The sequence below is a fragment of the Amblyomma maculatum genome, chromosome 2, assembly GCF_055883805.1.
Source record: "Amblyomma maculatum isolate TAMU_Amacu chromosome 2, ASM5588380v1, whole genome shotgun sequence".
NCBI lineage: Eukaryota > Metazoa > Arthropoda > Arachnida > Ixodida > Ixodidae > Amblyomma > Amblyomma maculatum.
The window spans coordinates 75,653,181-75,679,409 of NC_139345.1; the positions used below are offsets into that span (position 1 = coordinate 75,653,181).

The 26,229-nt window shown below is 45.3% G+C and overlaps 1 protein-coding gene across 1 annotated transcript; it reads right to left on the reverse strand.

Annotated features, from left to right (window-relative positions):
- On the reverse strand, positions 1 to 25,779 carry Syt4 (Synaptotagmin 4). The gene is made up of 7 exons (XM_084594534.1): positions 25,710 to 25,779; positions 16,018 to 16,290; positions 14,539 to 14,753; positions 6,248 to 6,427; positions 4,115 to 4,354; positions 1,189 to 1,312; positions 1 to 412 (listed from the first exon to the last, which is right to left on the reverse strand). The coding sequence occupies exons 1-7, from the start codon at positions 25,777 to 25,779 to the stop codon at positions 105 to 107; spliced, it is 1,410 nt and encodes a 469-aa protein (XP_084450660.1). The 3' UTR covers positions 1 to 104.
- Positions 25,780 to 26,229: the final 450 nt, after the last annotated feature.

Consider the following 26,229-nt stretch of genomic DNA (forward strand, 5'->3'; position numbering starts at 1 on the left):
TCCAAGGTCCTTACATACGGGGTCAAGGAATTGGAGGAGCGACAACCCGCGCTCACTCACCGGTGCCGAGTAGGCCGAGCGTGGAGAGGGCAGTCCTGTTGCGGCTACTCCCTCAGCTTGTGCCACTCGGCTATCTGGCGCCGCGGCGAGTTGCGCACCTCGCGCCAGTGCTGCTGTGCGGCGGGCGATCCGCGCGGCCCCAGCTGCAGGCGTCCCACCACCTCGTTCTTGGTGACCCGGTCCCAGTCAAGCACCAGGAACTCGAGGCTCAGGTTGTCCAAGCCTTCGTTGTACGGCACCTCAAACACGAACGACTCGTTGAACACCGGATTCACGGTGCGCTTCTTGATGTGCGTCTTCTTCTTGGCGATGCGCTGCTCGTTGTACAGCAGGTATATCTTCACGTACGGGTCTGCGAAACAACGCAGAACTCGGGCTTGTCGGAGTACAACGAAAGGTCACGGCTACTCACACGTCTACGATTAGACGCCCACGAGCGCGGGCATGTAGCGGTCTTTCTTCGTCTGACGAAGCAAAGCGTGAAAGTGCAGTTAAGATCGCGGTAATTGGTTCGTGATGCGCGATTCGACGTGACACGGTTGCGTGACGAAAGGTCGTGAATTAAGGGTGGCTCTGTGCTCCCCCAAGGATATTATACTGCGATGTTAACAGTGTGAGAGACACCTTATGCTCCCCCTTCCCCCCTTTCTTTTTGCTGTAAAATCAAGTTTCAGTTGGCAGTTATCTTTTTCTTTTTATCTCTGAAATAACAAGAAGCATCAGAGTAGAAAGCGATGCATACCTGCCAAGTTTCGTGCGTTGTATTCGACGTTTCGCATGTGACTGAACAACATACCGTTTAAATCATACGAAAGGGGGCTAATTGGCATAGTCCAGATGATGCAAACCTTCTTAACAGCTAAGCATAAAAGGAAACTAGCATGCCTGAAAATTTACCTTAGCACGGTGCACAGAAGTGTACGTGAGAAGCACACACGAGCAGTGCTTTTTCTATCTTTGTTAGGTGCAGCTCCTGAGTATGCCTGATGTTCAGTATTATAGATACAAGACGCCTACACGCATATATATAGCCTTATAGCATGGAAATCGATCTACTTCTCGAGTCGGCGTTCTGCAACAGCGTCCGCATGGGGCGCAGCGGTCTCATCACGGTAAGATTGCGCTTACCGCACAGTCCGGTGATGTCCACTTTGGGCAGGTTTCGTGCCTTCAGGACCACCACGGTGAGTCGGTTGGCCGCCGGCTGGTGGCAGAGCGATACCAGAAGCTCACCGCGACCCTGAGAACGAATCTGCGGAGAGATGCACGTGCGGCAACGTTATTGCCAATAGTTATGTACTGCACGTGCGCTGTGACGGCCCACGAATCGCAGTGGCACGACCATGAGGCTAGGCCAAGAAAAAAAAAACGAAACCTCTTACAGCTTTCACCGAAATGTGGTACGTCCTGCCGAATACTGACTCCACACTGACAAGGTCGCACGGAGCATCTGGAGATTTTTAATGAAACCTTGTTACCATTGCGCCAAATGTCGGCAAACAATCTTGTGAAGGACTGCTAGGTAAGTTTTGCGCCACTATACCGCCAAAGGGGTGGGGAAGGTACAGGTCAGTCGCTTTTCCTATACTTGCGCTTAATCGCATGTCTTCTGTTCATGGGGACGACTATCTCACTATGGAATTCATTCGGCCACTGCAGTCCACGTGCACTTCAGTAATCACTTTATACTATAGACCTCCTATAACAAGACGCTTGAATTACCTCACAGCAACACGTAAAACGCAAGCTCAACATGGAATGACCAAAGCGGTAGAGAGACAGCGATTCGCTGGACCTTTTCAACAAATTCTAAACAAAGCAGATGCGATGAAATGACATAAAAATATTTCCAGTATGATCCGCATCTTTCCAAACTTTTCTTCATATTTCGTGCATTTTTAGCGCTGCACACATGTCAATTCGCTGTGTGATGACAACGACTGCATGTCAGTCTGCGTGTCCGCAGATCTTCAGTCTTTCATATTCACAACCTGAAAAGCATACAGTTGCACCCATCCCGCTGCTGTCTCCGTCTAGAAGGCTGCTGTTGTACTTAACCATCGACAAAACAAACCTCCTGCTGGAAGCAAAATTTATATTCAGGTGACAACTTTCAGTATTCTTAGTGACAGCCTACCCTTGACGCCTTCTCTAAGGGGAAGCCCTGATCACTTCTATGGAATAAAAAAATGAGTTTTATATTTATTTTTATATTTTTAGTTTGTGTAATGCAATACATTATAGTGCCTAATATTTATAAATTACTTATAAATGTTTTAGTTGATTTCAATAAATATCAAAATCGGGGTATCTTTTTAAATTTGAACCAAATTTACTCATTCTTTATATTTTCGAATCCTGCCTGATTTAAAGATAATACGGTGAAAGAACGGACAACTCTGGAGCCTAAAGTATTTCCAGTAATAATGAACAACGTCTGGATAATATATACAAAAAGTTTCAATGGGAACACTTTATTGAGTCGTGCCAGAATGTAGGGCTGAATATTGACAATGTTTAGGACAAGCGCAGGGTTTTAAATTAATTTATAACTTTAAACAATATAATGCAACACTTTTCTAGTCCGTAATATTTATGAGGTACTACAGATTCTTGAGAGAGATTTTATTAAAGTCCAAAGTGGTTTTTTTTAGACTGGAATCAAATTTGCCTTTTTTTATTTTAATTTGGAAATTTCGGGTGATTTTGATGCCTTGTCGGGAACACACCTAGCACTCTAGAGCTCTAACGTTTGTCTGAAATTAAGAACGCAACCAGCATAATAAAAAGAGAAAGGTTTAGTGCAAACAACTTAAGGCATCATGCCAGTATGCAAGATTGAAAATTAACTTTTTTGCAGCGTGTCGTTCCAGAAGTAAAGTTTGCGATTTTTTTACTAAATCAACTTAACTGCAAAACCAAAACAGGATTTTAATAATTTCTGTAAAAGTAAAAGCTGCATAGATTTAGTGATAAAAAAGTAACAGATGACAAGGTCTTAGTGTGAAAGCAGCAAGTCTCCAAACTATCAACTTTTTGAAATTACAAAAAACGGCGTTTTTCACTTCTACGGTATACGTTTTTTTTTTCCGCGAAAACTACGCCGTATCGTGCAAAATTAAGGTTCATTCTTTTGTGTCGAGACATTTGACCACCAAATGTAAAAATTTCATTGAAGACAAAAAATTGTCATGATGGGACCTCACCTCGATACCGCTCTTCTCTGAGCGCACCCAAGCGTGTGTAATATATATATATATATATATATATATATATATGCGTGTGTGTGTGTGTGTGTGTGTGTGTGTGTGTGTGTGTGTGTGTGTGTGTGTGTGCGTGCGTGCGTGCGTGCGTGCGTGCGTGCGTGCGTGCGTGCGTGCGTGCGTGCGTGCGTGCGTGCGTGCGTGCGTGCGTGCGTGCGTGCGTGCGTGCGTGCGTGCGTGCGTGCGTGTGTGTGTGTGTGTGTGTGTGTGTGTGTGTGTGTGTGTGTGTGTGTGTGTGTGTGTGTGTGTGTGTGTGTGTGTGTGTGTGTGTGTGTGTGTGTGTGTGTGTGTGTGTGTGTGTGTGTGTGTGTGTGTGTGTGTGTGTGTGTGTGTGTGTGTGTGTGTGTGTGTGTGTGTGTGTGTGTGTGTGTGTGTGTGTGTGTGTGTGTGTGTGTGTGTGTGTGTGTGTGTGTGTGTGTGTGTGTGTGTGTGTGTGTGTGTGTGTGTGTGTGTGTGTGTGTGTGTGTGTGTGTGTGTGTGTGTGTGTGTGTGTGTGTGTGTGTGTGTGTGTGTGTGTGTGTGTGTGTGTGTGTGTGTGTGTGTGTGTGTGTGTGTGTGTGTGTGTGTGTGTGTGTGTGTGTGTGTGTGTGTGTGTGTGTGTGTGTGTGTTTCAGCATGGTGAAAAACGAAACTTTCTCAGCTGATGTTTCGACCAGGAACTCGTCTTGTTAAAGTATGCTCATCGAGCCTCTCCCCTACAGCAGATCACGAATAGATTGGCATTCAGTGCGGCATACAACACCAAACAGCGTTTAACGAGGTACCGCTCCCTGACTTAAACCGGGACTCGCCTTGAAGTGTCGCGGCGCAATGTCTCGGCTCAGGGCGAGCGTCTTGTCCAGGTGATCGGTGTCGAGTCCCGCCATGGAGCAGACCACCTCGCCGATGACGTCGTCGCGCGAGTACCGGTCGAAGCTAAGCACCACGAAGTGAAGCGTGGTGGCCTGCAGCTGGTTCGGGTTGATGCCGTAGAAGGTGAAGTCCTCGTCGTACACGGGGCTCAGCGTGCGCCGAAGCACTCGCGTCTTCACCTGCGAGTCACATTCACACATTTCGTAACATTCCCAGAGACCATAGCTAGCCCGCTAAAGATAGCTTCGAATACCAATTCAAACGTTTCCGCTGCAAGCTTTACACGAGTAGTCTGGCCATAAACCACGATGTATGGTATTCCTCGAGCGCATATCACAAAATACCCCAAGCGCATTCCAATCGCGCATTTCACAGCTTGCACATTGATCAGGCTCCCAATAGTAACACCGGAGATGGCAAAGTACACCTAGTGATCTGCAGCTTAGTTTTACCTTGAGTTTGTATTTTTTTGTTGTTGTTATTGCGTGTAGCAACGATTTATAAATCTCATGTGAAGATAGTGGAGCATGGAAGTTTCGAATGGTCACCCCCCGAGAACGGCAAGCAACATGAATCACGGCCAATCTCTTGACTCAACGGCATCAATGGTTGATCTTTGTCGAGTATTAGGAAGCAGCGACTCCAAAGATGATGCCTGATTATCTGATTAAGAAGGCGAAAAAGATAGAATGAGTTCACAACAACGGTGGCTGAGCTTCGGTTAGTAATTTGTGCTCGTTTCGCTCGACTTGGTAGATTTTGAAAGAGACATTGATGTTATAATGATGTTGTTTGTCTCATCCTGCAGGGTTTTCCCCGTCCTTTCGGGTACGACTTGATACCCCGTGTGCTGTAACTCCATCTAACTTGCTACAGCTCACAGCCTCAACTGTTCAGATATCAAGAAAGAAACAGCGCACATTCTGTACTCTTGTAACACTGCCATCAAATCTCATTATTTATCTTACCTTTCCCCTCCTTCCTGTAGCACTTAGCATCACTCGGGCTCGGCAGACGACTAAAGGGTATTAGCGGATCAAGTGCTCTTTTTTTTTAATTTGGCCTTGGTGTTGGCCTTGAATAAAGCTTTCCTCCTCCTCCTCCTCCTCCTCCTCCTCCTCCTCCTCCTCCTCCTCCTCCTCCTCCTCCTCCTCCTCCCGACTGCTTCACCCAGTGACGCTACCAACTACAAGTCTCAAACCGATAGTTTATTTTAGCCGGTACTCATGTGACACCTCTCTTAACTCTGTATGACCTAGAGTTTGTATTTATTTTCTCTTTCAGATATATTTAACTTGGTTTAGTTTATAGGGTTTAGCGTCAAAAAGCGACTCAGGCTGTGGAGGATGCCGTAGTGGAGGGCTCCGGAAATTTTCTGGAGTGTTTTAACATTCAGCGACATCGCACAGCCCCTGGGCACCTAGCTTTTCGACCACCCCTCCCCTTCCGATAAGCGGCCGCCGCGTCCGGGATTTGATTACATGGCCTCAGGCTCAGCATTTGAGCGCCTTATTACTGAGACACCGCGGCGAGAGAGATATTTCATATTGAATAGGCAGACACTGTGTAAACTCCGAAGTTTCTTTATTGCTTTTTTTTTTAATTTCTAAACACGCATATATTTGCATGCTTTGCTTATATTTTATCTAAAAAGCTTGATTTTTAAAAAATAACATTTGAAACTAGGCCATGAAACACTTTAACAAAGATCATTTTGTAAAAAGTATATTCAGGTGGCTCCGCTGCACTCACTCATTTTTGCAAGATATTCCATTAACTTTCATTTTGAAGAACAGCGCGATTTAGACGAGGACGGAAGGAAGACACACACGGACATGCGCTTGTCCTTGTGTGTCTTCCTTCCGCCCTTGTCTAAGTAGCGCTGTTTATCTTCAGAATGTCATACCAACTAGCCCAAGCATCAGTTCCATTAATTTTCAACCCCATAGTTATTGGACCAAAAATAAATAACATAAACTCACAAAATGACGCCATTTTTTTTTCCACCGGTAGGGCAAGTGTTAAAGAGGAACGGGATTGAAGGGGGAGGGAGGGGGGGGCGGTGTATTTACCTTGTGCTGCTTTTCAGGCAGGAGCTGCAGCTTGACGTAGGGATCGGAGGAGCCCGTGTTGGGGTCCCTGGCCGGCAGGTCCGTGCAGCGCACGATGGTCACCAGCAGCGCGTGCTTCTCCGAGTTGTAGCGCAGGCGGAAGTGAAGCTGGCCCAGCTGGGTGGGCTTCTCCTCCGTCACCTGCGGTCATCATGCACGGATGCTTCGTTGGAACGAGGTTTTCGTACTCGCCGAGGCTTTCTCGCTAATCTTAAGCACTAAACACTTTTTCTTTTTTTGCCCACTCTATTCCGGAGTCCCTGACGTTCACATTAAAGGTGCAAAGAAACTGAGTGTACTGAAAATTTCAGATCAGTGAAAAACCGGCGTAGGACAAGCGTCATTTTCTGTGTTAGGAATACACAAGAAACGTGCGACCAGCTTCATTTTATTTTGTTTTTGTTGTTGCTCAGAGTCGAGCAATTTTACACTTCTCAAGCATGTTACGGAACATCATCTTTTTTTTTCTTTTGATATGAACTGAAGCCAAGTGAAATTACGTTGTAAAGGAAAGCACATGCATGCATGTTTTCTTTGAAAGCTAGAACGAAATTGCCCCGCCCAGGAAACCTGTGGTCAAATCCTATTTCAAATAAGAATCGAGTCAGGTCCTGATGCACTAAACAAAATGAGCCCCTCGCCCGATACTCCTGGCAGCTTGAGCCTCATATCTTGGACTGTTCTAGGCATGATCTAGTTTATTCCTTCTCCAGCCCTGCTTTACAATCGACAGGGAAGGATACTGTCTCATAGTGACAGCTTCAATACTCACAGAGGAAGGCACTTAAATGCAATAAGAAAAAAAAATGACGGATGATTTTGCGTGTTTAGGCCCAATGTTAATTAGATTCGCTATCGCAGGTCGGTTTCGGTTCGAGGCTCGATTTGCAAGGTCATACAGGGTTCAGACAATGATCAGTAAAAGCGGCCTTAGTGGTAGCGTGCTGTATTTTTTTTTTTTTTGTGCCGCTTGTAGTTCTTTAAGAGGTTAATTCGACAGCGGTGTGGTCTGACTGCATTACGCACGGATAGAGGATGATGAAGAGGACGATATGCAAATACACAGCACAGGAGAGCGGCATTTAAGCACGCAAGATCTCGGCTACGATGATAGCGTTAAAAACAACCTGCTGAATTGATACCATACACTATTAGATATTTGTCAGTTGAGAGAAAGCGTGCTGTGCTTTGCGATATATCTTTGTGTTGATGGGACTGTTTAGTCTCTGGAAAAGCCGTGCAATCGGCAGTCATACGAAAACATCGCGATCACCGAAGCCAATGTTATGAGAACATGATTTGGTATGAGGAGTATATATGCTGCGCTTGACAAACTTCCTGGCTGCTTTCCCTATCTCGATGAATGTGCATGCATTTGTGATAGAAATAGGGATATTGATGAGGCGTGGAGCTATGGAGAAGTTGTATTGTGCAGTTCGGTTATTTAAGGTACGGGTATGTTCGTGATCTTCTTTTTTTTTGCTTATAATCTCACACATAAAAAAGCGACGACGGAGTAGTGGTCTAATGCAGTGTCCTGTGAAGCTTATCTGCTCACTCCGCCGAGCGTTCGAAACCAGCTCGTTGTTATAAGGCGTTTCACTTCTCAAGCCAAGAGTAGCAGTATCCATCGGCGAAATCTGTGAGAGCTGCAAGTGCTACCACAATGAAAGAAACTCTTTACTGGGTTGACTTGCGTCCACGAAGATATGTGCAGCCCGACGGAATCTCAAGCACTACTTGATAGCAGGAAACACTCTGGGCTGTCTCGAAGAACATAATGTCCGCCGCTCTCACCCGCGCTAAATTTAAAACTGCAATTGAACTTGGAAATTAGGCGCCAAAAGCAACTACAACAATCTCAAACAATGCGTGGAAGCACTTGAGCGCGGATCGGATCGTTCGAGATAAGTTCGTCGCCTCTTATGTAACAGATGATAAAGTCATGTGCAGCAGCTTTGAGCGGCAGCGGACAGTACAAAGGTTTGCAGCTATATGAAAAGACGGACAGAAGGTCTGAACGCACAAGAAGACGACAGCGAAGGGATAATTCACGACGCCGCCGAAAAAAGCAGATGCGCCTGTGCTCTAATGAACTGGAAAGTGCTCAGTCGCTCTAGTTGGGCGTCCGTCTCGGCTGCGGGAGGTGGTTCGTTCGAAACCCGCCGCCGGACAACCACCGGTAAAAATGGGTACAAGCGTCCCCCGGCCTGGCGCCCGGCTCTCACAGGGGTGTGCGCTTGGAAGAGGCTCCGCAAACCCCGCTGCGCTCCTTCTGGGGCAAAATAGTTTCGAACACTTCAGCCTGCAAAGGTGGTTCGAGTTACCGTGTTTCACGGGGTTCAAAACTACTGGCGAAACGAGAGACTCGGACAGGAAGCGACTGGAATAACGGTTTTCCAGTCGTTTAATGTATTGTCTGAGTCGGGATTCGAACCCGCATATATCGAACACGAAAGGAATCGCGACACAGTTCGACGTATAAAAAACAGCACTAGAAAAGTTGTTATGCAACCTAGAAGCGGGGAATATGTTACATTTATGATAGTGACGATTTTCTAGTTGAGATGTGCCGTCCAGTAAAGAGGTGGAAGAGGATCGCTCGCTAGGTTTTACTAAGCTGGCGCTTAGCTTTCTGTATCTTTGGGGCCCAGACCGATCGAGTATTCATGTGCTGGGCCGCACTTCCCACCTGCCTTCTTTCAAAATACGTGAGACTAGCTGGCTCCTTTGTACCTGCAGGTACCCTTCATAACCACAAATTTGTTAAGGCTTATGCTGTCGTGGACAAAATGTGTCCCGCTTTTGCAGCGTTCTGATTGGCCGAGCCGGGACGACGTCATAGAGGTCTCAACCAATCACAGAGCACCACCACGTATGAATGAATGCGTGCCTTATGTAGCCAATGTCAATGATCAATAACTAATTAATTATTTTCAATTGATGACTAATTAAGTAATTCATTTATCAGCTAATTAGTAATAATTTATTTAACTAATTGTTGATTGATTATACATTAATTACTAATCGAATGCGTGCCTTATATAGCCACATGTGAATCAATGATTAATAACTAATTATTATAAATTGATGACTGATTAAGCAACTCATTTATCAAGGAATTAGTGGTAATTTATTTAACTAATTAGTGGTTATTTATACATTAATTACTAACCAGTGCCAGTTACCTATCAGAATGCGGCGCTCAGGCTTTCGCCTTTCACTACTTTAGTCGCTAAAGTCCCTCGTACTTTTTTTTTTCTTCGAAAAACGAGAGATCGTCACTTCAGAAAAAAAAATTTAAAGCACTAAAGCGATATCTCTCAAATCGACGCCGACTGTGCCGATGTAAGATAGCGGCGCTCGTTGCATAACCGTCCATTCCGCAGCCGGCATTCTCTCCAAAGCATCAGCCACCACGCCGAGCCGAGTACACACAACGGATCGCGAGTCGAATCGATGTGATTCCTACACCAATATTGTTCTCAATCAAAAATGAACATGATCTGCACATGCGCAGTCGCAACAGCGTGTGCACTCTCTGCATCGCGGCCAAGTTGCATGTTTCCTTTTGACACGGTCCCTTCTCAAGCGACCTGGCCCACCTGTCGATTCCCGTAAACATGGTGGGTTGGAGTCTTGGATTCAAATGCCGTAAAGGTAGTGTTCTAGTCTCATGAAGGTCGTGGGTTCGAGTCACGTAAAGGTCGTGGGCGCGAGTCCCGTAAAAGTAGTGGGTCCGAGTAATGTCATGTGGCTTCCCCCCAACACACACACACACACACACACACACACACACACACACACACACACACACACACACACACACACACACACACACACGCACACACACACACACACACACACACACACACACACACACACACACACACACACACACACACACACACACACACACACACACACACACACACACACACACACACATAGATCAGTATCTCCATTTATCCTGAGGAAAACAAGGTAAGTTAAATCGACATCTGTTCCATGCCTTCCTTCCCTCCCCGCAGCCCTTATCTAATCCCTCCAGGAAAACGAGGTAGTTTTACGACATAGCAAGATAACTCAACGTGGGACGTAGCTTGAACCAGACAAAGTCACTGAATAGCAGTCCTAGTAATAAGAGCAGCCTGGAGGCCTTAACGAATGCGATAAAACTGAAGCTGCCTTTCTTAGACGCCTTACAACAGGCGACCTTGACAACATGGGAAGCTGAAAGGGGAAACCTTCCGGTTCTGACAGCGAATGCAGCCCACAAATGAGGGCGAACAGGTCTTGAGCCACCCACTCTTTGCTAGCGAGAAATTTTCCAAAGGAAAAGCACAATAACCCTATCTATTCTTCTTCTTCTTTTTTTTTTTTTTTTTGACAAAGAGAGGTCAAGAAATACAGTGGGTAGGCTGTCCATAAATCAGCCCCTGTGAGGCCGAGCCTCATTTCATAAAGAAACCAAAGAACCAACAACATTATGTCCACTCATAAAAGAGAACTGAACAGACCAAAAGGAAAACACGCTTCAATAAAGCGTGCTTTTTATTGAAACGCTGTTGTGAGCAATAGGAGCTTCCTATGAATACGTAGGAATGCAAAGCATAACCGGCTGCGCTGCATTTTCTTTTATTCTGCAGATATGCATAGTTCCTTTTTTTTCTTTGCCGGTGTCTAACAGACGGACTATAATGCCGCCACATATAATATTATTTAAGAACTTAATTCACAGGGCTGCCAGAGTAAAAAGGAAGCGAACAAAATGTACCCGTGACTGAAGAATGAGTAGCCGATTCTTGAATAAGTGAGTGGGCCTGTGAATTAATCACTAGATTCATGGCTATGTCTTCCAAAGCAGGCTTGTGTGTGACCTGACATACTTGTACAATAATAAGCCAACTAAAAGTGCGTGGGCTGGCTGTTTTGGACGATTCTTTCCAAGAGATAGAAAGGAAAAGGCGTTTTGTGACTACGATTGAGTCTACGAGTTTTTCAGTGAGGCTTTTTTTTTATTGTTGTTGCTTGTTCAGTCGACTAGTTTATTGAAGAGAGATTTTTCAGAAGCATGAGATATGTCCGAAAAGTAATGCTCCTCCTTTCTTTTTATCTCGAACACTGTCTATCAAAATTAATGCAATTAACAAAGAATACAACCACATATCTACCGCACCAATATACACACCTTCAACTAACTTTGGAGCAGCCGGTGAACGAGGGTTTGCGTGCCTTCTTTGTGGCAGCATTTCCCCTTCTGGTGCAGCTATGTCCTCACAGCACGAATTAAGCTATCTTAGTTCTGAAATCTGAATCCGCGAAACGCAGATACGAAACTCGGATGGTGCCAAGCCAGGGCTGTAAGGAGGCCGGGGCTGTACAGTCCACGCAAATTTGGCAATCGCTTCTTTTGTTTTCAAGCTGGCGTGAGCTCGGGCACGTGAAAACGGTTGTCAAATTTATCTGGACTGTACAGCTCCAACTTCCTTAAACTCTGCCTTGGCATGCGAAGTATATTTTTCATCTGAACTTCTGAATAACGCCAGACAGGACGACTGAGCTTAAATGCATGGCTTTTTAAATATAGAGCGACCAGAGACGAGACACGCAAGGAGAGAGAACGCACACTATGCTGTAGGTAAGTGTGTGTCCTATATTCTTTCGTGTCTCGTCTCAGGTAATGCTGCTATTAAGGGACCATTATTTACATCGTTACGCTTCGTGGATAAAATATGCTTCGTGAAACAATGAGAGTGTCATTTGTGCCGTGAGCTGCATCAGAAGAAAAAATTGCCGCTGCAATTCAAGAGTTCAGGCATGCACGTCTTCTTTCATCGGCGGCGCTAAACGGGATAATTCGACAAAGATTATATTTTAAATTAATACTGATACGAACTATATGCGGTTGCATTCTTAGATAGTTCTGGAAATTTTGAATGAACAGTATTAAAGAAAAAAAAAACGAAAGAAATTATTACGTATCGGGCATCTCGCATGTCTAATAAAAATAGGGATGTAAAATTTTCGAAAATTTTGAAAACTGAAAAAAAAAGGAAAACAGGTTTCTCGTGAAATAATAAAAATTCGAAAACTACCAATTATTTATATTAATCAAGATGCAGAGAGGCATTGAAGCAGCAGTCTTCTTTTTTCTATCTTTTTTCTGCTCTTGCAAATGTTGCGGCGCTTTCCTGTGGTTATAAAGCGATATAAATGAGACTTTATGGTTCAGACCGTTAGCTTTTGCTGGTCTGGTAACAGCGTATGTAAATGGTGGCGCCCCGATCAAAGCTCTTTCATCTTACCAGTGTGAGAGGACCTGATTTAAAGCTCGGTAATGAATGCACTTAGAACAAGAATGGGCTCCAGGGACATGAGTGAAGAAGTTGGTGTTCATTCGTTCTAACCTAGGGCTGAAAGACTAGTTCGATGAGCAGCACCGAAAAATGATAGCAGCGGCGCTAACTTGTCCATCTCTCATCGCCTTCATTCCCTGCATACGACATGGCGATTACAACCAGCGGAAGGACGCAAACACAGATATGTATATACAGGGCAATTAGCTCTGTGTTTGTGTCCTTCCGCTGGCTTAATCTCTACGAATATGTACGAACTGGCCCAGCTCTCCACTCTCCTGCATACGACGTTACTTCCTTCATGTTTTTTTTTTCTTCTGTTTTCTCGTTCGTGGTCGGTCCACTTGCTGCAACCGGTTAATTGTTACAGCCCTCTGCACTGGTCTTCCGCGCTTGCGTCCAGCGAAGCTGTCTAAGTGGAACTTAAAAAAAAAAAAAAATTCTCCAACCATCACTTGAATTACGAGAAACCTAACGCTTCGGAGCCGGCTCGACCCTTTTAGGGGTGACGCAGGGATTGTTGCGTGCAGCTATAAGTAAACGAAAAAAAAAACAAAGGCGAGGAGGGGCGAATAGAGGAGAGTGTGAGGAGAGGAAGAGGGTATTGAAAGAAGTTAAAGGGAGGTTGGCGGGTGGCTTAAAGGCTATGTTTGGTCAGGGTTCTGGCAGAAGCAGGTACAGCGGTGCTGTCCGGCGCCTTTTCATTTTTCTTAGTGAGAAGATTGCCTCTTGTCGACTCAAGAAGACGTCGTTTTTGATAATCGGTCTCGGTCTCCAGGGTGAATTTTTCTTGAAGTTTATTTTGGGGTCGGAGTTTTTGAGGCCTATAGACAAATGTTCGGCTATGGTGTTGCGTTCTCTTAACAAGTTCCTTACATCATTCTTATGCTGCCGAATGCTTTCCAATGGTTAGGTTTGTTTTACCAGTGTTGCTGTCGACGCAGGAAAGTTGGTAAACAATGTTTTGAGGTCTTTCTCTAGATGGTCGGTCTTTGTGAATAGGTAGCGTGCTCCCCAAAGTGTTCGAGGTGCTTGCAGGTTGCTCGGATGCCTTCTTTTTTTGGGGCATACAGGGTGGCGGCGGCCTCCTTATTTCACTCATGAAAGTTTGCTCTGCCGTTACATAAATATTGCCTCAAACTTGGAACTGATTCTCGTTCACTCTAAAGCATTTACCCCCCCCCCCCCCCCTATTATTTTCGGCTGCTAGCACCCTATCTCCCTTGTGGCTCCCATTCGGTCTATCTCAACTTGTCACCATTCCAACGAGGTTTGGACGAAAAGAGGAAGTTGGTCAGACTAGCCTTTCTTCACTGATGTTTTTTCCACCTTGACAATAATCCCATTAATCTTGAAACCTACCGTATCACCTGTATTTGCAGAAACATGCACTAGTTCAATTTTTTTGTGTCAAGGCACAACATCCTAATGAAATGAAATATTGACAAACTCGCCATTTTGTACTTGCTGAACTGTGCATTTTTGTATCTTTATTTTGCAAATTTATACTATCATATGATGCATTCTATTTGCCGTATTGAACTTATTGTACCGACTTCTCCTTCCTCGGCAATGTATACCCGCAATATTCCCTGAATTAAATGAAATACATTTATATATTTTTTTATTTGAGCGGGAAAGTAGCCCCCCCCCCCCCCCCCTTCCTCCAGCACTGTTCTTCTGAAACTCCTCCCGAACAAATTTTCTGACTACGGCACTGGCCTCGAGGAAAAAGCTAGAAAAAAAAAAAGACAAAGAACTTTTTTTTTCTTCAAATTTCTCGTTTTTTTTTTTTCGAGCCTCCCATTCTAGTCTCAATAGATCGTGTACAGAATGCCTATAGACAATGAACGGACAGCATATGAAGAGTAAGGCGGAGCTAGTGTGGCGCACCTCTTTCTCCTTGGCGTCAGCGACGTCCTCGACCGCCGGCGGGCTGAGGTCCTTCTTGTCCCCATCACCGCTGTGAGCCTTGGCCGTGGAGGCGACCACCGCCGAAGTCGTGCCAGTCGTAGAGCCCGCTGCCGCGGCGGGCACTGAGGCGCGTACTTCCTTGGTCGCCGACTCGCATATCGACCGGGCCGTCTCCGTCGGAGGAGTCAGACCACCTGCGGTGCAGAACATCGCACGTTGTTTGTCAACGCGTCACTTTTTCGCCCATGGCCCTCATCGGTCAATAATGTTTGTGCCCGGACGTACACACGTCGACGGCACACTAAATAAACCGATGGCATCACTTATCTGATCGTGCATGCATATTCGCATGAATCCTGGTTTATTTCCGATGTCTCTGAAACACAGATATGTAGCGCAAAACAAGCAGCGATAAACGCCACTAGCATATACCGAAGTGAGCTGATACGGTGTACCAGACAGGCAAAAAGACACAAAGCCAGAGAAGACGTATAGTTCTGTCATATGATTGAGCCTGCGTCCGAAGCACTGCGAGTTCGTGGACAAATTGCGCTCGGGTGCATCCATAGCTGTGAATAACAAGCTTGTGAGAAAAACATGCCCTAGAAATTCGTCGGGAACGCGCGTGAGTCGGTGAAGCTCGGTTTCAGAACCGTGGCCTATGTACTCGTGACACGTACGACTTGCACGAGACTCCTCCTGTCGTTAGTGACCTGTCGTTCATCGCCGTTCTTCTACCGCAGCAGCCCCGATCAACATTGATGCGCAGGCGGGAACAGCGGTGTCATTAGGCTCGTTCACTATGACAGGAGCTGCACACGGGAGCATGTAAGCGACATCCCCATCCGACAACCCCATCAATGAAAACACAGGCTGCTGACATAGAGGCATATAACAACGAATTCCATTGCTACGATGGCATGCATTAGACATTAAGCTGTGTGATAACTGCACGTTTTCTGGGTCTGCTTCTATTCTCACTCATTCCTGGTTTTCCTGCCTGAGATTAAAGAAATATCTTTTAGACCACGCACTTGGATATGTGCAAACGTTACGGGAGTCTAGAAAAAAATGTCGAACTATACTAGCTCTCTGCGCCGGGCATATTTGAGCAGACCCACCGTAGCAGCATTACCTTTCCCGAGCTGCCCCATCAAACGCCTGTTCACAAAGTAATCGAATAAGGCTTGGACGCGAAAGTATCCAGAGAGTGCGAAATGGGGAAACATAATATTATAGACAGCGAGGCGTTTCCATTATCAGCGTAGATAAATTGTCTCTTTGTCAGCCGGGGGTCTTGGATATCAAGATATCGTGGTCCCAACCGTATACACCCTTAGTTTCACGCCAAGGCTAGTAACCAACCCTGAAGCACCCCTTTAAAGCATTTTTATTCCTTTTGCAGCCTTACCTATAATTTTCAACCTTCTTTAAGCGCCTCTAAATGTATGTGCTCACCATGGCTAGACGGCGACCGGTGTCCTCCTAGTGGCGACTTGCTTCCTCCTGTAGGCGAAGGCGACTTCTTGAGGATGGGCCCCGCGGGCCCGCTGCTGGGTGATCTCACGGCTGATGACTTCTTCAGCGGCAGGTTTTTGTCCGGGTGTCGGCGCTGGGAAGGACCCTTGGGCGGCGACACGCCTCGGCGCCGATAGCAGGCGCACGAGACGGCAGCCAGGGCCACCACCAGCACCACGCTGCCCACACCGATGCCCACCAGGGCGGGACTCGCTGCAGACGACGACACAAGGCATGGGTGTGGAAAAGCTAGAGTGCACACCAACAATGCGGAGTTTCTATCTACCCCCTTCTCCTACAGCACATTCACATATGTATCACCACTAAACCATCGGCAAGCGGAGCCTTTTGAATGGCACATTGACTGCACAAACCTGGCAGCAAGGATCCTTATCAGCGTCATCCTCGGCTTGCAAGGTGACTGCACCCAGTAAAAGCCCCACCTATTTATCTTCAGTGATTCGAATTCAGCGCCAGGTGGGGCCACCTTAACCCGCGCGCTTTTAATTTCATGATCTCACCTTGCTGTACAGTCCCCTGCTCGGCTTGTCTTCTCTATCACTCTCCGACGTAAAAACGTAGAAAGCGATGTACAACAATCGGAGGAAGCCCTCCAGCTGATGGAATGGACATATTGTCGTAATGCCACGGTTAATGACATTTGACAGAGACCTACCAGACACCTGCGAGGTCACGCAAGGAAATTAACTGTGACGCCATGCCAATCGGTCGAGGCCATTGGATGGAGGGCTTCCTTTTTCGCCCTCATTATTCTTTCTTCGTCCTGTCTTCAGTGTTCCTTTCCACACGTCATTATGTTCTAGCCCCCTGCGTTTCTGATACCACCTTTCCGAACATTCCGACCGTAGAAAACGTATGCTGCCTCCTGCGTGTTATCGGCAGTTCCTTCCTCTCTAACTCTCTCCTAGTGATCCGACATCTTGCTTCCCCACAGCTGCGTGGATGAAATATTCTTGACTTTTACGTTAGAGGCAATCACTGTGCATTTATATCTACCAGGAAATTTTGATCTATTGGAAAAGGCAGCTACTGGAAGAAGGGTGCCCCGATGGGGTTGTTCTTCGGTTATTAGCCGTCCGAAAGGTGGGTGGTGTTCTAGGAATAATGAACTCCCGTACAGAGATTAATGTTTTTGACTCCTAGCCCTAGCCTGCGTGCCAATGGCATGGCAACGGCGTTTATGCAGTGTGGGTTTGTCGGCCAGTGAAACCACGTTGTATCACGTGTCAGATGACGTTTAAAAAGAGAAACAGGTACTGCCGACGCGTCGACGCGTGGCTGCGCGTGTCTCGGTTTCTCTCCGCCGTTGAAAATAAAAAAGCGCAACTGCAAAGGGTGGGGCACAAAAAGAAGTACATTACATTAACTAGAACGTTTGTTTGCCGGAACCCACAGAATGCAGCGATAGAGGATTTATTGTTACCAATGACGACGACCTTGAGGATTAGACGCCCCGCTCTAATCTTATCGCCACATGCAGAGCTCGATACCTCACATATGCCCCTTTGAAATGCTATGAAAAAAAAAAATATCTGCACAGATGAACTTCTCACGTTAGGCGCGCGAAAATACGAGAATTTATTTCCGGTCAAATTCTGACCTCAACGATTTTCCTCACGACAGAAAACGGAGAGGCAATCAGGCCCTTAAAGTGTCCGTTACTGAAAGCCACCTGATATAGACTCCACCAATGCGCAGAATGTCCTCGCGTTTAGTAGGGTTGCTGCATAGGTACGTCACTCAGTGATATCAAATATCCAGCTATCGCATATATATATTAGTACCAGCAAGAAGGCAGGATCACGGGGCGCCGTCTCGTGCACTCCTTATTCTTGTGATCCCATCTGCTTGATTGTTCTAATACGTTCTATTCGCACCAACTGGCCCGCATGTTTACCACGTTAAAATCCAACTATCACCACTCGTGACAAATCACGTCTTAAAACGAAGCACGAGCGGGATTGGTTTCCTTTATAACGGCACCCAGAGTTCACCTTGAAAGCATATATATTCGTAATGAACTCTGGGTTTATGCTTTGATCTTATCGTCTAAGACTAAACATAAACCGTTCATGAGAACTAGCGTCATCATCACTTACATTCTTGAGTTCTAGTGCTCAAGTTTTAATTTTTTTTTATTATTATCATTATAAACGCAACTTATCCTGTTTCGTGCGCCTTTCATGCCTTTCTTGTCAAATGAAGGTTGTTTACTGTTAACCGCATTTGATTACTTTGCATCTAGCACCTACCCAATTAAGCGTCATGGTACATATTTAGATAGGTTACTGTTACCGATTCCTGATTTATTTAGGCGCGTGTGTCTGCCGCCATGAGCTCTTGAGCCAATGTAAAGGTTGCATATGTACACCTGCCTGCACTGTCGAAAAAGATTTTTAAGATTACGAGTAATAACAGTTTCGGTTGCCTCCTCGTTGACTGGACGACTCGATTGACTCGATTTGCACGAAGATTGCATCGGGTTGCTATGCTCTGCATCAAATTCGCCAATATTTTGATGTCAATATTCTGAGAGTCCTTTACTTCACATTAGTACATACTCACCTGTCATATTGCATTGAGTCGTGGGGTTGGACATATAATACTTACCTAGAACCCATTAGACGTTCACAAAAGCGAGCACTTAGAATAATCTCGTTTTCCGACTACTCTAGACCCAGCAAACCACTATTTATTAAACTACGCGTGCTGCCTTTTGACCTGCTTCGTCAGAAAAACACTGCTGAATGTATTCACAAAATAGTAAGTAACAACCTCCCCTTTGATATATCTATATTTAACATCCCGTCACGTGCAACTCGAAGCCACACTTACGGAAAGTTTAATTTACCCATAAAAAGAAACGTTTATGGCGAGCGTATGCTGCAGTTTACGGGCGTAAAAATCTGGAATTCTCTACCCTATGACGTAAAGCTTACCAAGAATTTTTCCACTGCAATAAAAGAATACTACCTTAAAATGAATTAAACACTTTGAGTTCAAACTTGCACTTGCCTACTGTAACTTTACATTGTTCGCCTGGTATTACCCATATAACCCCTACATATACCTGTATTTTATCTGATGCGTTATTTCTCTGCGGCATGTGACATTATGTATTGTTATAGTGTGGTGACATTATGCATTCATCTTTCGTTGCTTTAATTCTTATATAAGTTCTACGCACTTTTGTTTGATTTGTGAGGTTTTAGTTTATATTTTCTTCTCTTCATTGGTAGTTTTACGAATGTATAAGCGATAACTAACTTTCTTCACGTTTGTTGTAAAGTTCCTTCTTCTGATGTCTCTAACTTTGACGATTGGGTGCCTGCAACCTGTGTACGTTTTCCATTGAGCCCTTTACTAGCCGCTGGCTATAGGTCCAAGCAGTGTCTGCCTATTTTCCTGTAGCGCACCAAAAAAACAATAAAAGAAAGAACGAAATCAACGCTTCAATGAGAGATTTTAAAAATGATAAAGGTCACGTTTTAAAGAGATGTTCAGGACAACTTAATCCTATTTTGATTTAAGCAAAAATTGTTTCAATGGCACTCTATGAATATGTGCACGAGCTTGTACGACAAAAAAAAAATGCCTATCATAAAAAGAAAAAGAAAAAAAAAAGAACGGGAGTCATTACAGCTATCGCGTCATACCCTTTTTAAATTGCGAAGTAAGCGCGGTATCTTTATTTCGTATATTTTGGCCATTCCTGAACAACCGCGCTGTCTCAGTTGTTAGGACGATCGACGTCTGAACCCAAGGACGCAGAATCGAACACCTTCCGCAGCGGCCGCTTATAATGGAAGCGGAAAGCAATGGCTCCCGAGTACCGTATGATTTGGGTGCTCGCAGGTCGCCGCAATTTGCCCAGCCCTAGCTACTCTACGGCTCTCTTCATGGAATACACTGAGTCGCTTTGGCGCATTAAACCTTGTAACCCACGCCAAACCTACTTTGGCCATGTTTACAGATTATTAAAGTCACGCTTTCAGTTAAAGAACGTTTTTGTTCTCAGAGCGGTGACCTATTGATACCGCACAACTTCAATCTGTCCTCAGTATCCATTTACAGCATTGTTAAAGAATGGCGCGGGTTAACGAAACAAAGCTATCTGACGAGACGTAAAAATATCAAGAGGAAACGGACTTGGACAGTGCATGTACCACTCACCGAACAGGTAACCAGTGATTTACAATCAGTCAGTGGATAGTGACTATGTCTGACTCGCCGTTTCCCCTCTCGCATTATTTCCTTTTTTTCAACGATGTCATAAAATGGTTTAGTTGCTGGTACCTTAATGTATTATAATTATTAATGCGGTTTCGGTTAATTATTTCTCGTAAAGCCAAGTTTAATCGGCACATTTAATTTTTTTTCTTAATAGGTCACACTACAATTTTCAACTGAAAGAGTCCTTTTGTTAACACGTATCCTGATAACCATTGTACTTTTCAAAGATAATAAGCCTGAACTACTATCGCTGGAGGCCCACGCTTCTTGTGCACATTGTCGTCGACTGCTTTGCCTCCTGCCTCCTTTCCCTTTTCCCTTTGCAGTTTCTCTTGCCTACTTCACTGACTCCTCCTCGTCAGTCTATTACAGGGCAACTATCTCGGATATAGAACGACCGACCGCAGACACAAACTATCGTCTATTGTGAGGGGCGTGCCGTTGCCTGCAATAACCGCAACCATGATTTGCTGTTTGTCTTTTGTTTTCGCGGCTCTCTTATTACAGAGACAGAGTTGCAAACAAACTGGGAGCGACACTACTCTGTAGACACCAATGGGCGGCAATAAATCTGGACAAGATCTAGCTTTTACTGTCACACTTCGAGCCGCAGAAAAGACGATCCAGCTCATTGGTATTTTTATATAGCCTTTCGCATTCATTATCTCTCCACATATACTGCAAATAGATGGAGCTGAGTCACGGCGCTACAACGTCAGAAGACCAGTCGGACAAAACCGCCGCCGAACCGGCGCGCTCGTACTGCGCAACCCCTCCTCTCAAATGACGTCACACGCTGATTCGCCCCGGCTTCTGTTTAGTTTAATCCGCCCTATATAGAACATTTTCAAAGTTGCAATTTGTCTTCTCCGTGAAGAACAATTGCGCAAGCGGAACTCGTGCCGATCTCGGCACATGCTCTGCGGTGCGGTTCTGAATTTCCGAACGCCAGCAAGCATGTGCACATTAATATTTTAGGCCGTCAGAGATTTCTAGTCGTTCGTTACGAAACTGCAGAGATGCAGCAATACCTATACGCCATTTCTTTTTTTACTCCCGGTGGTCACAAAATGGGAACCTAATAAAAGATTTATTGTTCTTTCCAAATAAGATGGCTAAATCTTTTGCAAGCATCAGTATTTCGTAGCCTGTACTGTGACGCATGTCACGGCATTAAGCAACAGCGGTAAGGGGGTGCTGCCAATTTACAGCCCTTGGTGAAAAATAATAAATAAAATTGTCGAGAAGGCTTTGAAAGTAGCCAAAAATATCTCACGTGTCAATTAGGATCGGATATTCATGTGCATGCAAGAGGTTGAGTGGCGTATGGGTCCGCAAGAAAGTGACAGCCCTGACAGCCGTTAAACGACAAAAAAAAAAAAAAAAACAGCGATGATGATAGCAATTTCCTGCGCCCAGTTGAGTGCACTTCAAACTTGCTTCCCTTTTTCTTCTCTTTCTTTTTTGCAACAAGCACTCCTGTCGCAATACATAAAGCTTTCAAATAAAAACATCAAGAACGGTTCTCAAATGGACAGGCCTATCTATTTGAGAGCAATGCAGAGGAAACCGCTTGACTACCTCTTAATTCCTCTAAGGTTTTAAAGTATTTTCTCCCTTCGATCAACGAGAATTTTGAACGCTATAGATGAGCTGTTCATTTTTCGATATATGAGATGCACTAAGCGCATATGGGTTAAGTTCAAGTTTATTTGTTAATATGCGTAAAAAAAAACATATTGAATAAAAAGTTACAAGACGCGGTCCAGAAGTAGAATACCGCAAAGGGGACCTCTTCGAATAAAGCAAGTTGCCCAAGATTGCAAACAATTTGAGTGGGGAATCCACTCGTTGGTAAAAATACAAAAAATATATATAGTAATAATACTAAAGAAAAAATAAGATAGCAAAAAAATGAATCAGTCGTTATTACAAAAATGTGCACAATGCCAGAATAACCATATAATGCAGCGAAAAAATAACAAGAACAGATGATGCTAACCACACAGTAACCATAAAAATGCATAATGATATAATATGGCTGAAAATAAACACATTTTCAGCCATGGCAAGCTTAACGTTGGCAAAAAAAAAAAAAAAAAAAAAAAAGTGGCCATCATAGTTGCCGCTGCCGTAATATATGACTGTAGTCAGGAGAGATCGCAGAAGAGCTCTGGTTAAGTTTGCTCAAATAATTATTTTTGTTGCTGTTTTTTTGCACCCTACATTCCTCGATATTATTTTGTATAAAATAATCGTTTAACTGCGTGTTCATAAGACGCTGCCTACCCATGCATGCAGAATATGCACGAGTTGAGCTAAAAATTCCAGGGGACGCTTTGATCAAATCACACAAATTTCTATGCGCTTGCTCCTTTGGCCATTTGACGAGCACTTTCATCTTTCTGACCTTGCGGAGAATTTATGTGAGCACAGCTCTTCATGTTCATGTGCATTATTTTGATCATATTTTTACCGCTATACGTACACTCTCACTTGTTATACTGGCTCTGCCAGCATGTGGCAACCGAACTGGTCGAATCCTGCTTTCGGGCAACACGAACGACACAAGCGCTTTCGCCAGTGGTCAAAATGCTTTTTGATGAGTGCAGATAGAGAAGCCCCACTTGATTCCCCCTTTCTCTCCGGATCAGAAAGAATAGGTAGGAATAAAAAAAGAAAAAAAGTAAATGTCATCCTGCTACAAAACCCTTTTGATCATTACCCCTCGCACGAAAGAAGATCTACTGATTTTGTCATTCTCCTCGGACACACGAAAAGAGGTAGAGAAAAATGCCACGCCAGTGCGAGTTTCATGGCCCTTTTAATCTTTTCTTGTCCGCATTACTCCTGAACCCTACAGCTTTGTTGCCGTGTTTTGTCTGTTTGTGTGGACAAAAAAGAAAAGCAAAGCACGCGATTCTGCCGAAACAATGTCTGGACCCCGTTCCTGTGCTCGCTCCTTTTTCCCCCTTTATGCTGGGAAAGAGGGGGTTAATTTTTTGTTCTACCCTTTATGTCGGCGCACACGCCGAGCGAAACCGAATAGCGTCCAATCTCAATTCCCAGCGGCACGTCGTGAGCGTACAAGGGAATACGAAGCGTGCCACTGAGATTGCAGACACAGCCCGGAGAGCGACACAAGGCCCGTGTGAGTCCGTGCGCGCGTGCGTGCGTGCGATAGCCGGGCCGTGCACGGATAGTCGCCGTTTCTCTGCCCCGCGGAAAACCGTCCCCATCGATTGGTTGCCGACTCATTCCGATTCAAGGTTGCGCCTGGTCACCTTGTAGCTATATACCGTATATCCACGCGTACTACCAGCCACTGCATATTACCCACACTTCTACAATTGAACCCTCACAGTGGGAAATTTATTAGTATGCTTCTATTGCCTGCAGAAAGTATGGCTATGTACAATTATAATTGTGCAAGTGCTCAGATGCTCGTCAGCAAAATTTGATTTTTAGGAAACCATTACAATGCTCAATCTGCGATAGCATCCAGTGATCTCTGCCACTGTAGTCTTTCTTAGCTACCCAGATTTTGACGTCTTCTTGTCCGTCAAGGTTGCTGCGCATAAGAGACCACTTGGAGCTTTTGAACAGCACATTCGTTGAGAATAACCTCCAAGCATGAATGATCCGCTGGCGTAATGAAATAAATTTCGTTCGCTGTAGTTAAAGGATGGTGCGTATTGCCGTGAAGCTGACTCTCCCCTTAATTATACACATAACCTGAATCCCATTTCCAGATCGCATTACAAAACGTCTCGATGCGGGTAATGCACATGGAAATACGGTAGTACCATAATTTTGGCGGCATTGTGCCGACTCCGAGTGCCCTTACCTTGCAGCTGTACTTTATTTTAAACTGAACTTTATAACAGTATGTTTATTTAGTGCACATTACCATGTCAGCGTATGTTGTAATCTTACTTGTCTCTGCAGCCAAGGCAGGTTGAAGGCAGGTGTTTACCAATAAAAGAAGGCTCCTAAGGATGTTTCATTACGCTTACGAAGAGGCTTTTTGGCCCTCTATCAATTCTTAACAACACCTTGTCCAAGTATTTCTGAGTTTCAAAAGAGAAAGAGGTGCGCCAAAGTGGTGTTTTGCGGTTGATGAATATGGAGGGCAGGCGGCGGCTTATTCTTTACACTTCGTTCCGTTCTACGGCGGAAGACTGTCAACAATGATAGCGCAAACGTTGCCACTTTGACATCGGTCCCATTGTGAATCTTGCTCGCAGTGAACTTCAGCGTAGGCATCCACTCCGTGCTTTGAGTTGAAATACGGTAAGGAATTTCTAAGAACCAGAACACTGAACACAAAAGCACCGAAAAAAAAAAAGAAAAACACCGTAAATAATTGAAACATACAATTTGCTTCAGAGTCCTTTGTCTCATAGAAACACCGTCGCGTCGTGCGGAGCCCAAAATATAAGAAAAAAAACATGCTGTCAGGTTTCAATGGCGTAAGTTCTCTTTAGGTCCTGAAGAGCATCCCAGATAGATTTTTTGCGTCGCTGCTGAACGAAGCATAAGGCTGAAGAAACAATTAAGAAGTCTATAGAAACTACCGCGGAATGCAGAGGAAACGGGAAAAAAAAATTATTAATCCAGTCTGATGGATTGTGTAAGTGTCGACATACCTATTCGCGTGCCTGAACCACGACAAGCGCCGTCCTCATCCCTAAAAAACTGGAAAGAGGTTTAACGCGATGGGAACTCGGATAAACAAAGTTTCTCGTCGTACGTGGTATATTTTCCTTATGTCACAATTAACAAAAGCAGCGCAATGATAATCTAAGCTTGACAGTTTGGTCTTTCTGCGCCCGTGCTGCACTTCTGCCTTCAACACTCGTGGCGAGATGTGTCGCAAACATCAGGTCGACTGTTTTTACGTAATTACATATAACTGACACAAAGTCAGTAACTATGTAAAGTACAAAAGCATACAAAATTTGGTGCATTTAGGTCACCGTAAAAGCAGGAGTGGCGCGTGCTGTCAATTTTCCGCGAAACAACACCAAAAAATCATGGCCTCCGATAGCACTACGAGATTCCGGAGTTTCTCCTTCTCAGCAGGCCCCTTAAATCAAATGCATAACTCGGAGTCCCGCAACAAACAACAGTCCATGTAGGAACCTGGAAATAAAGCAAACTTCCAAAGCTGATGCCTACCGTAGACGCCGTGCGACCGTACACACCGACCAGACGCTGCGCGTGGGCGAGTCAGCTATCGGGGATACCACCGGAGAGCCTCCATATTGAATGCAATGCTGCGTGACTCACAGCTTCCCCGAGAGCGCCGGACGAGAGTGCGGAACGACCGAAATTGCTCGCTATAAGCTTGCGTGAATGATGCCAAAGGCACTCACATTCGTCGACCGCCTTGATCTGGGGGCTGTCGTCATGATGAAAGCTGTGCTGGGAGACACGGAGCTTCATCGCCACCGATGCCCCGATTCCGCTGTGTGAGGACTACGAGGCGATTCCAATGAGGCTTTTTTCAGCTCCCCGACGGCGTTGCAGGGCCGGAGCGAGAGTCGTGTTCACCGGTTTGCAGGGCGTGGGATCTCTGGGACGTCGCTTACATGATGGGCACGGTCATCCGCTGCTGTCCGGGCGGAGCTGAATTTTAGGGTTCCCGACGAGAGCGAGCCACCGTCGGCCGGGAGAAGTGAACAAAAAAATAAATCTGCGCAATTTCGGTGCCAATTGTCAGGAACACACAGGCTTCGTTGCGAGAGCGCCCCCCGAAGGACGGCCGATCGATATGGTGGCGGCCGGCATCAACGCTAGACGTCGCCATGGGGACGTGACGCCACGGCGGTGAAGCGGAACCCCATTGGTCGGTGAGCCGCGGGGTCCCGAGGTTTGAGCCACGGGCGAGCTGTG

Excerpts from the sequence above, each read along its gene's own strand:
- Syt4 (XM_084594534.1), bottom strand. The coding sequence starts at position 25,779 with ATGAAGCTCCGTGTCTCCCAGCACAGCTTTCATCATGACGACAGCCCC. Across the intron at positions 4,355-6,247 it reads TGCCTGAAAAGCAGCACAAG|GTGAAGACGCGAGTGCTTCG; the intron begins GTAAATACACCG and ends TGTGACTCGCAG. Across the intron at positions 413-1,188 it reads GGACATCACCGGACTGTGCG|ACCCGTACGTGAAGATATAC; the intron begins GTAAGCGCAATC and ends GTTGTTTCGCAG.